The sequence below is a fragment of the Phyllostomus discolor genome, chromosome 12, assembly GCF_004126475.2.
Source record: "Phyllostomus discolor isolate MPI-MPIP mPhyDis1 chromosome 12, mPhyDis1.pri.v3, whole genome shotgun sequence".
Taxonomy (NCBI): Eukaryota; Metazoa; Chordata; class Mammalia; order Chiroptera; family Phyllostomidae; genus Phyllostomus; species Phyllostomus discolor.
In genome coordinates, this window is record NC_040914.2 from 15795184 (window position 1) to 15810581 (window position 15398).

The following is a 15398-nucleotide window of genomic DNA, read 5'->3' on the forward strand; positions in this document are numbered from 1 at the left end:
CTGGAGGAGTCATTTCAATGGTCCCTATTGCTTTGAAAAGGTGATCATACAAGTCTATGATGAAGTTTGCCTTTTCACTTAAGGTGTGTCTAGTTGTCTTCAACAGGCAAATTGTGCTGAATTATTTGACTGTGCTATTGAGAAAAGTAGGAATGTATAATGTATTCTGCCTCCATTGCATTTTTTTGTCTTTCATTCTTTTTATATCTAAAAAGTGTTTAAAACTGCAAAATAGAGACTGTCATTTTTTCCTTCTTCTGGTAGTGGTGAGTATAAATCTACCAGTAAAAGGATCACATGATCTGTTTCATAAAAGACAGACTCCTTAAATATTTACTATTGTTTTTTTCTTTCTTTCTTTTTAAAAACATTTTATTTATTTAATTTTAGAGAGAGGTGAAGGGAGGGAGAAAGAGAGGGAAATATCAATGTGTGGTTGCCTCTCCTCCAGTAGGGGTACTGAGGACCTGGCACGCAATCCAGGTATGTGCCCTGACTGGGAATCGAACCCCGACGCCCTTTGGTTAGCAGGCCGGTGCTTGATCTACCCAGCCAAACCAGCCAGTTTTTTTCTTTCTTTTTGTTGAGGAAGAGAGAAACATCTATCTGTTGTTCCACTTATTAATGCACTCATTGCTTGATTTTTGCATATGCCCTGAGCAGGAATGATACCCACAACTTTGGCGTATTAGGACAAAGGTCTAATCAACTAAACATACAAGCCAGGGCTGCTATCACTTTTTGTCAGTGAGAAAAAACTAAGGTCTCCTGGCATCAGAGAACTGCTTGAGGCCAGCAAAATGGTGGGTAACCATTAAAGGGATTTCTGGAAGTTGTACGCTTATAGTCTGGGAACTCCGAGAGTCTGGTGATTTATTTTTTATTTTTTATTTTTAATAGTTCTAACAGCTTGAACTTGGGTTTTCCTCTTCTTGGGGTTCTGGGAAATGTATTCCCCAACTCCGTCTGGAGACGAAGGACTTCTGGGAAGTGTAGTTCCGCAGCGCTGTGTAAGTTGAGGCATTCCGCCCTGCCAAGAGGGGGTCACCACCATGCTTTCCGTCCAGGAGGTGAGTCAGCCCTGCACCCCAAAGACCCCTCTAAGCCTTGTCGGCCTGAGCGTGGGGACTAGTTGCTGCCTAGTTCGCTGTCTTGTGATGGAGGAGTCGCGGCAGTCGGCAGAGGCTGCGAGGAGGAGGGCGAAAGCCCTGCTTCCCCGCTTACCAAGCGTGTTGCTCCTTCTTCCGTCGGTAAAATGTATGGCGAGTTGTTTATCTCTGCTCTCTACTTTCCTCCTCCTTAAAAATAGCGGGAGAGACCGCAGCTACTGCTGAGGGTTGTGATCAGAATTAAAAGAGACAATACGTGTCCAAAGCTTAGGACCGTGGTGGCACTTGGTAACAGCTACAGTTCATTCCCTCCCCAGTGCAGGGAGAGAGGTTGTCGCGGCTGCTGGCGCCAGGTCATAGCCCCTCAGTCATCCTCCCGGAGACCGTGTTCTTCCCGAACTTGACTGAGTTTTCATCTCTTTTTAAGGAAGCTCTGAGTCACCCCGCGCTAGTGCCTAGGGGTGTCCTCTGCAGTTTGCTCGGGAGACGGATGTAATCACACTGTCCCACCGCATCCTTTTCCTTATCATCCTGAATTCTGCAAGGGAAGGAAGGAGTGACATCGAAGACCCTCACAACATAGCTCCAAGTAAAGACTCAAGTACTTTCCTGGTCTGGCGTCTCTGTTCTCAGGTAAGCAGGTTTCCTTCACTCAGTAAGTTACAACTAGGAAAAAGTTCAAATTCTTTTTTAAATAAACCTGAGAATGCTTCATTTGCTTCTTAATATGTATGTGCATTGCTACCACCTACACCTATTTTAAATACATATTTACTTTTAAATTTACTATCTTTACAGTTTTTTCTTTTGTCTTCAGTTTATTTCCTTTATTCGGTCTCAACTGGTTTTGAAATTATATGGGCTTTGTTATTTTTTAAATTTTTAAAAATGATAATCTTTTCAGCAAACACTGAATTTAATTAGACTGTATTTTCATTCTGAAAAATATGGAGACGGAAGTGTATTTAATATTTGATAATGGCTACCCACCACAACCTTTTTGTTTTTTGAAGATTTTATTTATTTACTTTTAGAGGCAGGGGGAGGGAGGGAGAAAGAGGAGAAGAAAAACATCAACATGTGGTTGCTTCTCTCGCACCCCCTGGCTGAAACCCAGGCTCTGGCCCTGAGTGGGAATCAAACCAGTGACCTTTCTATTCACAGGCCAGTGCTCAATCCACTGAGCCACACCAGCCAAGGCACACCACCACCTTTTTAGGCTAGATATGAAGGTTGTGCGTGTGTGTGTGCGCATGCGTGTGTGTGTGTGTGTGTGTGTGTGTTGTTATAACCACCCTTTACATTTTTCTAATGGTTCTTGAAAATTTTCTAAAAAGATACTACCAAACACATTTACAATTTTTTTTCAGAGTTCATTTAGTCATAAATTTTCTTCATGCATGTTTGGCTAAAATATCCTTGTTTGTCCCTCATCTAAATAATCATTTAGTTGAGCATAGAATTTAAGGCCAACAGTTATTTTCTTCACTTTGGACACATTATTTAGTTGTCTTATATTCTGTTCTGTTCCCCTGTTTCAGACTAATTGTCATTTCTATTAGGTAAACTATTTTCTTTGTGGGAGCTTTAAGGATTTTTGTTGTTTTTAGGCTTATTTGTTTATTTAGTTTTTTTCATTCCTGAGCTTCACTCTAATTTATTTAGGAGTATATTTACTTTTATTTATACTATTTAGAATTTCTATTTATGGGCTCAACAATTATCTCTTGAAATAAGACCTCTCTGCCATTTTTTCCATTGTCCTCTCACACTTCTAATAGACAAATGTTAGGGCCTCTCAGTCTGTCTTCCATGTTTCTTGAATTTTGTTTCATATCTTTCTCTTTGCTATATGTTTTTCTTCACCTCCATGCATATAGAATAAAAGGCTTTTTACCAATAAGCCTTTTCTGGCTTCATGAAGTAAATTGACCCAAGATGACACTTTTTAGAAAAGAAATACCAGCCATCAGTAAAATGTGATTAGCTGGGCAAAAAATTATTAGGTAAGAAAAAACTAACTAAGAATTAGGGCTCTCAGAGATCAATGGTGACTTTCATAGGAGAGCAATAATAAATGAAGTCTAGACCTTCCAGGTCTTTTTTGTTTGTGTTTTGCAAACTGACATTTGCAAAGCAGGCAATCTCTAATTTATAACGGTTCTACTTAGGGTTTTTCTACTTTACGATGATGCAAAAGCAATACGCGTTCAGTATCTTTTCCTAGGCTAGCATTATAGAACCATTATAGAACTGTATAAGAACCAGTTCCTGGTTCTTAGAACTTTCCATTGACTTATTTAGTCCTTAGAACAACTGTGTGAGGTGGGTATGATTTATGAATCTTATCCTATCATTGTACAGATGATTGGAGTGAGGGGCAGAGAGGTTTTGCTTTTGTTTTGTTTTGATGTGTTAATGCCCCTACTGTTAAACAGATGGTATCACTTCTGGGATTTAAACCTAGGCGCCCCATTCCAGAGCCCACTTGTGTGTGTGTGTGTGTGTGTGTGTGTGTGTGTGTTGTTACAATGCCTCTCATTTCTTACTGTCCTCAGGATCAGAAATTCAGAAATCCTTATAGTAGGAATACTGCATTTGGTCGTGCAGGTAGGTCATCCCTGACTGACAAACCCATTAGTAGCTGTAGTCCCTGCCATGCCCTGCTTATCAAGCTGTATGTGGCTGCATCTGCCCGGAAGTAGGTGTGCCCTTGTGTGGTTTCTGCACAGGTCCACAGGGGCTCACAGCAGCTCTAGCCTGTGTCTCACGGCTTCTTCATCCTTCCCCAGTTATGCCTTCTCAGGACTCTGACCTTCCCCAGAAGGAGCAGCAGGAGAAAATGACCAAGTTTCAGGTAAATAAGTCTCTCCTCTTTGTCTCCTAAGATGTGATTTGATTTCTCAAAGATTAGGCACTTCTTTTTTTTCTTCCTTGGAAAGGTTAATGGAAAACAGCAAATCTTGAGGGCATGTGGTATGCCAGACCGTGTGTGTTTTGTTTGTTTTGTTTTATCTTCTTTATTATTTCACAAAATCTTTGAAAAAAATAATAGAAATGTAAAATAGACACAAATAATTTCCATTATTACTATTCTATTTACAAACTAGCTGTCGTCGAGTTCCCATGTCCCTTTGTCACATGCGTGCACAACTATACATTTGCAGTGTTAGCATTGAAGGGATATATTTATATATTAGTAAAGGCTTAATAGTGACAATTTTTAAAAAGATCTCACTTACTTATTTTTAGAGAGAGGGGAAGGGAGGGAAAAAGAGGGAGAGAAACATCAACATGTGGTTGCCTCTTGCACGCCCCCCTGGGGACCTGGCCTGCAACCCAGGCATGTGCCCTGACTAGGAATCAAACTGGTAACCTTCTGGTTTGCAGGCCAGCACTCAGTCCACTGAGACACACCAGCCAAGGCTTATATCGACAATTTTTATTAAGATTAGTAAGATAAAGAAAAACCCGATTGAATATGAGTAAAAGAAATGAATAGAAGTGTTACAAAAAAAGAAAGTAAATTTAAAGAAGAAAATAATGATCATTAATAACTGCGCAAATGTTAATAAAAACTTTATTTCCCTTAGGTTGTTGAAGATTTTTTTAAGAGGCATTATGTCCTGTTTGGCCAGAGTCTAGAGAGTCAGTGATATTTGTACCCTCACATGAAAGGTGACTTGGGCAAACCTTTTGAGAGGGAAATCCACCATTCTGCCTTCCAGATTGGCTACTTCTTAGCAAAGATCTCTGTAAAAAGATCTTTGCAGCTTTGATTACAAGTAAAAATCCATAATTAATTATGTGTTTGTATTGATTAAAGATAAATCATCAGTTCATAGGAATACTATGAAGTCATAAAATGTAATGAAAGAGGTTATAATGATATGAGCTGTTCATATTTATTGAGCATTTGTTATGTGCCAGGCACCATTTTAACCACTTTACATATATTCACTCATCCAATCCTTTCAAATATCCTGCAATTTAGATACCACTGTTGGAGAAAGGAAGCAGAGATTGTTAGAGGTTAGGGAATTTGCCCAACATTAAAACCTTGCATTTGAACTCAGCCTGTGCCTTCACCAACTGTGAATGCTACAGTAGGTGCATATGGCGTGTGCCTTGAAAACACAGAGGAAAAGCTATAGTTCTGTCCTGGAAGGTTGTGAAGGCCTGTGAACTTTGCAGATGTTAAAGACAGTGATTGAGCGCAAGCTTTGTGGAGAGGCAGGGAGGAGATAATGAGAGAGGGACAACTGGGGCCAGAAGTCCCTCTATGTGTGCTAACAAGTTTTTTTTTTTAACATTTTTAAAATTGCCAACACTAGTACTCATGTCCCCCATTTCCTCCCACTTTGGTTGCCTCCACCCAGCCCCTCCTTCCTCCAACCCTGCCTTCACCATACTGTTGTCTGTGTCTGTGAGTTATGCATGTATGTTCTTTGGCTGATCTCTTCACCTTTTTTCCCAATCCTCCCCAACCCCAGCATCCTCCCCTATGAGATCTGTCAATCTGTTCCATGTGCCCATGCCTCTGTTTCTGTTTTGTTCATCAGTATATTTTGTTCATTACATTCCACATATAAGTGAGATCATATAATATTTGTCTTTCTCTGATTAGCTTATTTCACTTAGCATAATACTCTCCAGGTTCATCCATGCCGTTGCAAAAGGAAGGAGTTCCTTTCTTATAGCTGTGTAGTATTCCATTGAGTAAATGTACCACAGCTTTTTTATCCACTCATCCACTGATGGGCAGCTGGGCTGTTTCCAGATCTTGGCTATTGTAAATAATGCTGCTATGAACATAGGGGTACATATTTATCAGGATTCTTAGGATATATTCCCAGAAGTGTGATCACTGGGTGAAAAGGCAGTTTCTTTTTTAATTTTTTGAGGAAACACCATACTGTTCTCCACAGTGGCTGCCCTGATCTGCATTCCCACCAACAGTGCATGAGGGTTCCCTTTTTTCCACATCTTCATCAGCACTTGTTGTTTGTTGATTTATTGATGGTATCCAATCTGGCAAATGTGACAAATGGAACTACATCAAACTAAAAAGCTTCTGCACAGCAAAAGGGAATCCACTGTATGGGAAAACATATTTGCCAATGATACATCTGATAAGGGGTTAATCTCCAAAACATATAAAGAAATTATATAACTTGCCCTGGCTGGTGTGGCTCAGTGGATTGAGCGCTGGCCTGTGATCCAAAAGGTTGCTGGTTCAATTCCCAGTGAGGGCACATGTCTGGGTTGCAGGCCAGGTCCCCAGTAGGGGTTGCAAGAGTCAACCAATGGATGTTTCTATCCTGCTCTTTCTCCCTTTCTTCCCCTCTCTCTAAAATAAATAAATGAATAAAATCTTTAAAAAAAATAAAAACTTGTACACCAGGAAGACAAACAATGTAATTAATAAATGGGCCAATGGATTGAATAGACACGTTTCCAAAGAGGATGCACGGATGGCCAGTAGACATAAGAAAAAATGTGCAACATCAGTAATCATCAGAGAAATGCAAAATTAAAGCTACAGTGACATATTACACCTGCCAGGATGTGACAATTTTTTAGTAATCTTGTTTTAACTTCTTGATGGTAACCCTTCTTCCAGTGGACCTTTGTTGCAAGATTGAGGTTGCCTGTGTTTGGTGTTGTAGGCAGCGGTGACATTCATGGACGTGGCTGTGGTCTTCACCGAGGAGGAGCTGGGGCTGCTGGACCTGTCCCAGAGGAAGCTGTACCGAGACGTGATGCTGGAGAACTTCCGGAACCTGGTCTCACTGAGTGAGGACTGGTGCCCTCTGATACTGAACCTCAGCCCCTTTGAGAATCTCTGGTCCTTAGTTGTTCGCAGTGTTGTACCTTTTGAAATAGTTCCCTGACCTTGAAGACAGTGTTCATAACCCCTGGGACTATAGGCAAAGGCTTTTCCAGTCTTTCTTTTGGAGAAAATTCTGTCCAGGAGTGACTTTGCCACTGTGCCCCACCCCCCGCCAGGACGTTTGTCAATGTCTGCAGACAGTTTGATTGTCAGAACTGGGGGAGGGGTGCTACTAGCCAGTAGGGCTGGTGATGCTGCTAAACCTCCTCCAGTGCACAGGACAAGCCCCACCGTGGCCCAAAATGTCAGCAATGCTTGCTTGAGGAAGCCCATTTTAAGTGAATTAGAAATGGGCAGCTTAGCTTCTATACATTGTCTTTCAAATTATGTTTGTGCCCCATTGATGGGTCATGGAATCAACCTAGGACATTATATAGGGGTGGGCAAAGGTAGGCTTACAAGTTTTGGGTGACATTTCTTTTGAGTGAATAACGCTATTGTAATAATCGTAGCCTGCATGTCTTTCCATACGAACAGCTGCAAGCCTGCTTTTGCCCCCCGCCCCCATACTGACATTACCTTTTCCCCATGAAATAGATTCTATCCATATTCTATTTTATTCTCTCAGCGTTCCTTATTGAGACCTTCCTGCTCACATTGCAGCCCAAACTGTGACCATTTGCAGTGAGTGGTGTGAGAGCATGGGAAACTCGGTGAAAACAGGCATTGGTCAAACCTCATTTTACCTAAGTGTAGACATGAACTAGGTCATGATCTAAATTTATTTCTTTTTCAGCTCATGATCTAAAGCCGGGGTGTCAAACTCATTTTCACCATGGGCCACATCAGCCACGCAGTTGCCTTCAAAGGACCACATGTAATTTTAGGACTAATTTTACATTTAGTATAAATGTAACTACTTCTTAACTGGGGCAAGGAGCTCGGCACTGCCGCCAGGTAGAAACAAGGTGCCGGGCTGGATAAAACAAGGTGGAGGGCCGGATTCAGCCTGTGGTTCCTGCGTTTGCCACCTGTGATCTAAAAGTTCTTAAAATTCCACTTTGCAGGTTCCAAGGACTATGGAATTTGAATAAATATGTTTCAGCTTTGTGCACATCATTCATATATATATATATGAATGTTCACTACGAGGCTGATGTGGCCCGTGGTGAAAATGAGTCTGACACCCCTGCTTTAGATCATATATATAAATGGAAAAAAAAAAAATATATATATATATATGAATGATATCTATATCTATAGATAGATAGATATATATATAGATATCTGCCTTTTCATAGGACATCTTTTCCTTCAAACCAGGTATGGCAACCCAGTTGGAGGCAGAAGAAAAACTCTGGATGATGGAAAGGGAAACCCAAAGAAATGGGGCTTCTGGTGAGAACCATGTGGCTGTTTTTTCCAGTTCCAGAGAATGCTGTTCAACACGTCCGTGATTATTACCACTCCTACCCCTGGGTTGTCATCTCCTGCATGGGCTGTGACAGCCTCCACACAGTCCTCGATGCTTTGCTGTCTTGCGCCCCCATAATCTAGCCCCTATAGACGGATTCTATGGAAAGCAAGTGAGAATGTGCCACTCCTTGGCTCACAGCCCTGCAAAGACTTCCCATTTCACTCTGAGTCCTTACAGGATGGCCAGACCCTGCCTGATCTGGCCTCCTCACCAACTTCCTATTTAATTGCCTCTCCTTTCCTGCTGGCTCAACCATTCCTGCCATCCTGGCCCGCTTTGAGTGTCCTCTTCTGTTTCCGGGGCTTTGCCTAGCTTGCTTGCTTTCTTTTTTTTTTTTTTTTTTTTTTTTTAATAATCATGAGTCTTTTTCTTTTTTTAAGATTTTAAAATTTGTGTATTTTTAGAGAGAGGGGAAGGGAGGGCGAAAGAGGGAGAGAAGCATCAATGTGTGGTTGCGTCTCGCACACACCCCACTGGTGACCTGGCCCACAACCCAGGCCCATGCCCTGAATGGGAATCGAACCAGCTTTGGTTTGCAGGCTGGTGCTCAATCCACTGAGCCACACCAGCCAAGGCAAGGACTTAGCCTAGCTTTCCTCTGCCTCAGTATAAAGTCCTCCATCCACTTCTTTATTCGGGCCTTTGCTCAAATTTTATCTCATCAGATAGGCTGTCTGTGTCTGCCCTGTTTAAAATACCATCTCTCCATTCTCCATACCCTGCCCTATTTTCTGTCTAAGCACTGATTCCCTGCTGACCTAGAAGCGTATTTTCATTTACTTGTTCATCATCTATCTTCTCATGAAAGTAGGAATGGGTGGAGTTTTACTTATTGTGTCTACTCAAAGCCTCCAGTAGGCCTTCTGCATAGTAGGTGTTCAGTACATAATTGTTGAATGAATACATTTTTTAAAATAATTTCTGTTCTTATCGGTAGAAGTGAGGATGCTCTCCTCACAGCTTCAACTTCCCGTCTGTGAGGAAGGCCTCATCCATGTCCCCAGCCAGCCTGTCACTTTTCCACCTGCCCTCTCACTTCTTCACTTTTCACTTCATTTTTTTACTTCCTTTCTCTTCCCTTTGTTCCTTTCTCTTTAATTTGCATATTTGTCAGTTCTGCCCATTTAAAAATTACAAATTCCTAGGGAATGTATCCCTTGGCTGAAAAACAAAACAGAGAGGCTTGTCTGCAAACATGGTAACCCAGGCCCTGAATGCTGCGAGCGGTTGACAGCCACCACGGGTCTTCTTTTGTCTGTTTCCACTTTTCTGTCTACATGTTGCCTCGAGTTTCCCGCACTCAGCAGTGACAGGTGCTGCACTTGACCGGGTCTCATTTTCACGTAGGAACTGAATCGTAGGAACGAGGATCCTAAGTATGACGATCTCTCTTCAGTTTTGCATAATAGACCAAGTCTCTCTTTTAACAAATCTGGTAGCATTTTTGGTCACTTTTTCTCAAAGGGTTTTTTGAACTCTTCAATTCGACATCAGCATGTTTTGGGATTTTGCAGCCATCTCCATGTACAAATATTGTGCTAGCCCAAAATATCCCACAGGTTCAGAGCACACTAGTGTGATGAATGGATTATTTTGGAACTTTTTTCCAGTGAATCTAACATAATTCTAATTTCTTAGACATCTTTAAAGACATAAAGATTAATAGCTGTTAACCTTAGAACAGTGATTTTCAACTGGTGTGCTGCAAGAATTTTTAAAACGTAATACCTGACTGTTTACTCAGAAGCACTGACCTCTTTTCCCTTAGGTTGTCAAAGGAAAAAATGACAACATCCAACACAATAATGGCTGTCTGGTGTGAATCAAAAGTACACCTATGTTTTTTGTCAGATTGGCAAAAAGATAACATTTGTTTTGGCGTGCTGAAGAATTTTAAAGTAATTATGTGTATCATGAGATTTGTTGAAAATCGCCACCTTAGAAGACAAAAGCTGTTCACAGTTGTCAGAATGTATGCCTAAATTTTCAAAATTATCAATGCTGATAGGCAGGCCTTATAATTCATCCTTTCTTATGTAACAATTTCAGTCGGCCACTTTCGAGGGCAAACAGCCTCTTCCATACAGCCAGCTGCCCATCTAGCCACCCTACCCTCTCTCTTCTACTTGAACAATCATAAAACCTGTATGTGGCAGTTTATAGTTTCAAAGTGGTTTTTTTTTTTTTGTTTTGTTTTTGTTTTTTTTGTCAAAAGGCATTCACATACCTGTGGAGAATCCTGATTAGGAAAGAAAATGATTAAATTTCAAATAAATTTACCAGTGCAACTCGGAGCCTAGTGGTATTAAGTAGCTGATAGATATCACAGGCAATGTGAGAAGCCTTTTACCTGGAGTGAGCTCTGGAAGCAAACATAGAAGTTAGCCCTGACACCACGGGCCAAGGGCACAGCCCTCCACGAGACTTCAGACACCAGCTGGGGCTTCCAGGGGCACCCTCACTTGTGAGCAACTGACTACAAATTCTGTGACAATTCGCTAGAACAACAGAACTCAGGAAAGTGCTATACTTACAAATTTTGTTACAGCAAAAAGGACATACATCGGAACCCACAAAGGGACAGATGCGTAGGGTGTGGTCTAGGAGAGATCCTCCTGCCTGCCTCTTATGAGGACGCTTGTGATTACTTTTTGGCCTATTTAGTAAATTCAAGATAACCTCCCTATTGCAAGAGCCTTAATTTAAAGCAAGAGCTTGTTGCCAAGAATATTAACACACTCCCAGGTTCTAGGGATTAGCATGTGGACATCTTTAGAGATGGTCCAATTAGGAAGGGCCATTCAGTCAGCCTACCATACCCAGAGCTGTGTATATACCTGTTGAGATTTTCAGCTTGTGTTATTAAACTCTAATTTTCCATTTAAGTAAATTAATTTTTAAGGACTTACTACTTCTCTTGCCCACCCACCAAAACACTTGAAGCCAATGGCTTCCATGTAATTTCAGTCAAACCTTCAATAAGAAATATTCTATATCTTGACTTAGCATAATGTTTGTACATATTTACATGTATGTCTACAACCGAAACAAGTATTTCAGGTAGTCGTACCCTTTCTGCTTGTGATACACTTCTCAAGGTTTTATTCTATTTCTTTTTTTTTTTTTTACTTTTTGTCACAATCAAGTGGGATTGGTTTCAGAGTTCACTAATATGTCCCAGCAATTTGAGAAATTCTGTTGCAGTGGGAATAAAGCAGTGAAGGAAACTGCATATTTTCCTGGTGCCTTACTTTTGAGTGGGTCTAAGAAGGCAAGAAAAACTTAGGAAGCATGTAATAAATCAGATGTAATAAGTAAGTGCTGTGGGGCAAAATAAAGCAGGAAAGGCAAATGGGAACAATCAAAAGTGTCTGGGGTGGGGAGGAATTCCTTTATATTGGGTGATGAGGAAGCCTCACCCAATTGAGTGACATGTGAGTAGAGACCTGAAGGGAATGAGGAAAGTAAGGTTCATGGCGTTCAGGGAGAGAGCTGTTCAAGCGGAATAGAACTCTCCCTACTTCTTCAGGGTAGCCTCTGAGAGACTGCACTGTGCTCCATTCCTTCTCCCGAATTCTCCCTCAGTCGTGAAAGATGAGTTTTCCCTTTTGTGCTTCTTTTTACAGAACCTTGATTTATTTGTCCAGGTTAAGAACAATCAATATTATTCCAACCATTTTCCAAATTTACTCTTGGGAGATCATTCCTTCCAGGACCTAAAATCCCATTTTATGCTTACAGTCTGAGCTTTCGTAACCTAATGAGGTAGAATCTAACTGGTCACAAGAATAGTGTGGACAAGGTGGAATGGTGATTGTCCTTGTTGCCCTGCAGCCCCCTCATTGCAGACTTCAGCTTTTGTGTTAAATATTAGATTCATGGCTCTGAATGGGTCACCTTTACTCCTAGTGTAAGGGCCTGATCATTCTATTCTTGGCTTCTACTTGCATGAAAATACAAGAACAGGATAAATGATGTTGTATAGATATGACCCTTCCCTTGGTTTACTAAGGCCTTATCGTAAGTGTGAAATCCTGACATTTCTGAACAAAGCATCTTGCTTGTCTGCTTTTTCTTACAGGCAGCAAGAATCAAAATGAGGTGGAGCCTCTTCGAAAAGTTGCATTAAAGTACCTTTCACATGAAGAGCTATCCTGCTGGCAAATCTGGAAACAGGTCACAAGTGATTTGACCAGGTGTCTTCACAGGGGGAGTTCCTGGTTGCTACAAGGTGATTCTGATTGGGTTCCTGGAAGTGAGAATGATATAGTGAAGTGTAAAGGAGATAGCTCCTGTTACATTGAAAATCAAGAGTTTTTCGATTTCAAGCATTCTTGTGGGAATATATACCTGAGTGAGTCACAGAGTCAGAGCAGAGATAAGCAAATTCATGGGGAAAATAACCTGCATGTCTGTGAAGCCTCCATGAAGAAATCACCACTTAGTGATCATATTAAAATTGACACAGAACAGAAACCCCACAAACCTAATGACTGTGGGAAAAGTGCGAGTGACAATTTCACTCAGCATTTACCCTGCAGAGAGGAACTCCGTCCGTGTAGTGAGTGCAGAAAGGGCTTCCGTTACAGCTCAGTGCTTTCAAGTCACCAGAATGTCCGCCCAGGAGGGAAGTGTTCCCGTCAGAACTCCTCTCTGCAGACTCATCAGAGGAATCACCCAGGAGAGGAAACTGCTAAATGTCATGACTCCCGACATTGCTTCCATGAGGGCTCTTTCCATTCTCATCCCAATCATGCAGGAGAGAAGGCCCACCGGTGCGACAGCTGTGGCAAGGGATTCAGTAGCAGCACAGGTCTCGCCATTCATTACAGAACTCATACTGGAGAGAAACCTTATAAATGTGAGGAGTGTGGTAAATGCTTTAGTCAGAGTTCAAACTTTCAATGCCATCAGAGAGTGCACAGTGAAGAAAAGCCGTACAAATGTGAAGAGTGTGGTAAGGGCTTCGGTTGGAGTGTTAATCTTCGTGTTCATCAGAGGGTCCACAGGGGTGAGAAACCCTATACATGTGAGGAGTGTGGGAAGGGCTTTACTCAGGCTGCCCATTATCACATCCATCAGAGGGTCCACACTGGGGAGAAACCTTACAAATGTGATGTCTGTGGTAAGGGCTTTAGTCACAACTCACCACTGATATGCCATCGGAGGGTCCACACTGGAGAGAAACCGTACAAATGTGAGACGTGTGGAAAAGGCTTCACTCGTAATACAGATCTTCATATACATTTCCGAGTTCACACGGGAGAGAAACCCTACAAATGTAAGGAGTGTGGGAAGGGCTTCAGTCAGGCTTCGAACCTTCAAGTTCATCAGAATGTCCACACTGGGGAGAAACGATTCACATGTGAAATATGTGGGAAGGGCTTCAGTCAGTCTTCAAAGCTTCAGACCCACCAGAGAGTCCACACTGGAGAGAAACCCTACAAATGTGATGTGTGTGGTAAGGACTTCAGTTACAGTTCCAATCTTAAACTGCACCAAGTTATTCACACTGGAGAAAAACCATACAAATGTGAGGAGTGTGGAAAGGGCTTCAGTTGGAGATCAAATCTTCACGCTCATCAGAGAGTCCACTCAGGAGAGAAGCCCTATAAATGTGAGGAGTGTGATAAGAGCTTCAGTCAGGCCATAGACTTCCGGGTTCATCAGAGAGTCCACACTGGAGAGAAACCGTACAGATGTGGTGTGTGTGGTAAGGGCTTTAGTCAGTCCTCTGGTCTTCAGTCCCATCAGAGAGTCCACACTGGGGAGAAGCCATACAAATGTGATGTCTGTGGAAAGGGCTTTAGGTACAGTTCACAGTTTATATACCATCAGAGAGGCCACACTGGAGAAAAACCTTACAAGTGTGAGGAATGTGGGAAAGGCTTTGGTAGGAGCTTGAATCTTCGCCATCATCAGAGGGTTCATACAGGAGAGAAACCCCATAAGTGTGAGGAGTGTGGTAAGGCCTTTAGTCTCCCCTCAAATCTTAGAGTCCATCTGAGTATTCACATTAGAGAGAAACTGTTTAAATGTGAGGAGTGTGGGAAGGGCTTCAGTCAGAGCTCAGGTCTTCAGGCCCATCAAAGAGTTCACACTGGGGAAAAACCGTACAACTGTAATGAATGTGGTAAGGACTTCAGTCACCGTTCTCGCCTTACATGTCATCAGAAAGTCCACACTGGTAAGAATCTTTAAGAATGAGAAATGCATTAATGGCTTCAGCGAAGTCATACAGCTTCTAGTTCTTGGAGTCCATGCTGGTGATAAATACTATGAAGTATTGAGAGTGGAAAGGAGTTTCTTCAGATAGAATCTAACATCCATGAAAATGATGACCAGAACCAGAGTAACAGGAATAGGATTCATGTTCAAGGGAGAAACATGATGTAACACTCTTGGTAAGATCCAATTGATATAAATGACCTTTTATAGTGAAAACATCCAAAAAAAAGAATGTGTAAAAAGGATATCTACCATATAATACCTGGTTTGGGGGCAGTGGTGTTAGGGAAGGTTTTAGATTATTTTCCCATTAACTTCTATTTTATATGTATTTACAGTGACCATTATTTTTACTAAAGCTGAAAAGCTATGAAAAATGAATGAAATAAAGTAACTAAAAATTTCCTGTACCCAAGAACTCATAATATGATTGCCTTATTTTTTATTGTATATTGGATTAAAATTAAGGAATATATTCCCAGAAGTGAATCTTTGCTCTTCAGAAGTAAATTTTTATCTGCTGCAGATGTGTATGACAGAACATGCATTGTATCAGTCATGATAAAAGCAAACATAGAAATCAATTGGATTGCCGAAATATTTTACAATTCATTGATCCAGTGGAACACTATGCAGACATCAAATGAGAGAAGGTAAATTTGTGATTACGGATGTTGAAAGATGTCCACAATGTACTAATATGGAAAACAAAGCATGGGATGTATATGTGATCCCACTTTAAACAAAAAGG

General features: G+C 41.4%; 1 protein-coding gene across 1 annotated transcript; it reads left to right on the forward strand.

The window, feature by feature from the left end:
* Positions 1-583: 583 nt before the first annotated feature.
* Positions 584-15072, forward strand: LOC118497705 (zinc finger protein 227-like). Its single transcript, XM_036012991.1, is given in 8 exon segments — positions 584-1257; positions 1537-1698; positions 3902-3966; positions 6779-6905; positions 8266-8340; positions 12501-14613; positions 14615-14697; positions 14700-15072. Coding segments are annotated over 6 exon segments (2577 nt in total). The 5' UTR covers positions 584-1257; positions 1537-1698; positions 3902-3903; the 3' UTR covers positions 14816-15072.
* Positions 15073-15398: the final 326 nt, after the last annotated feature.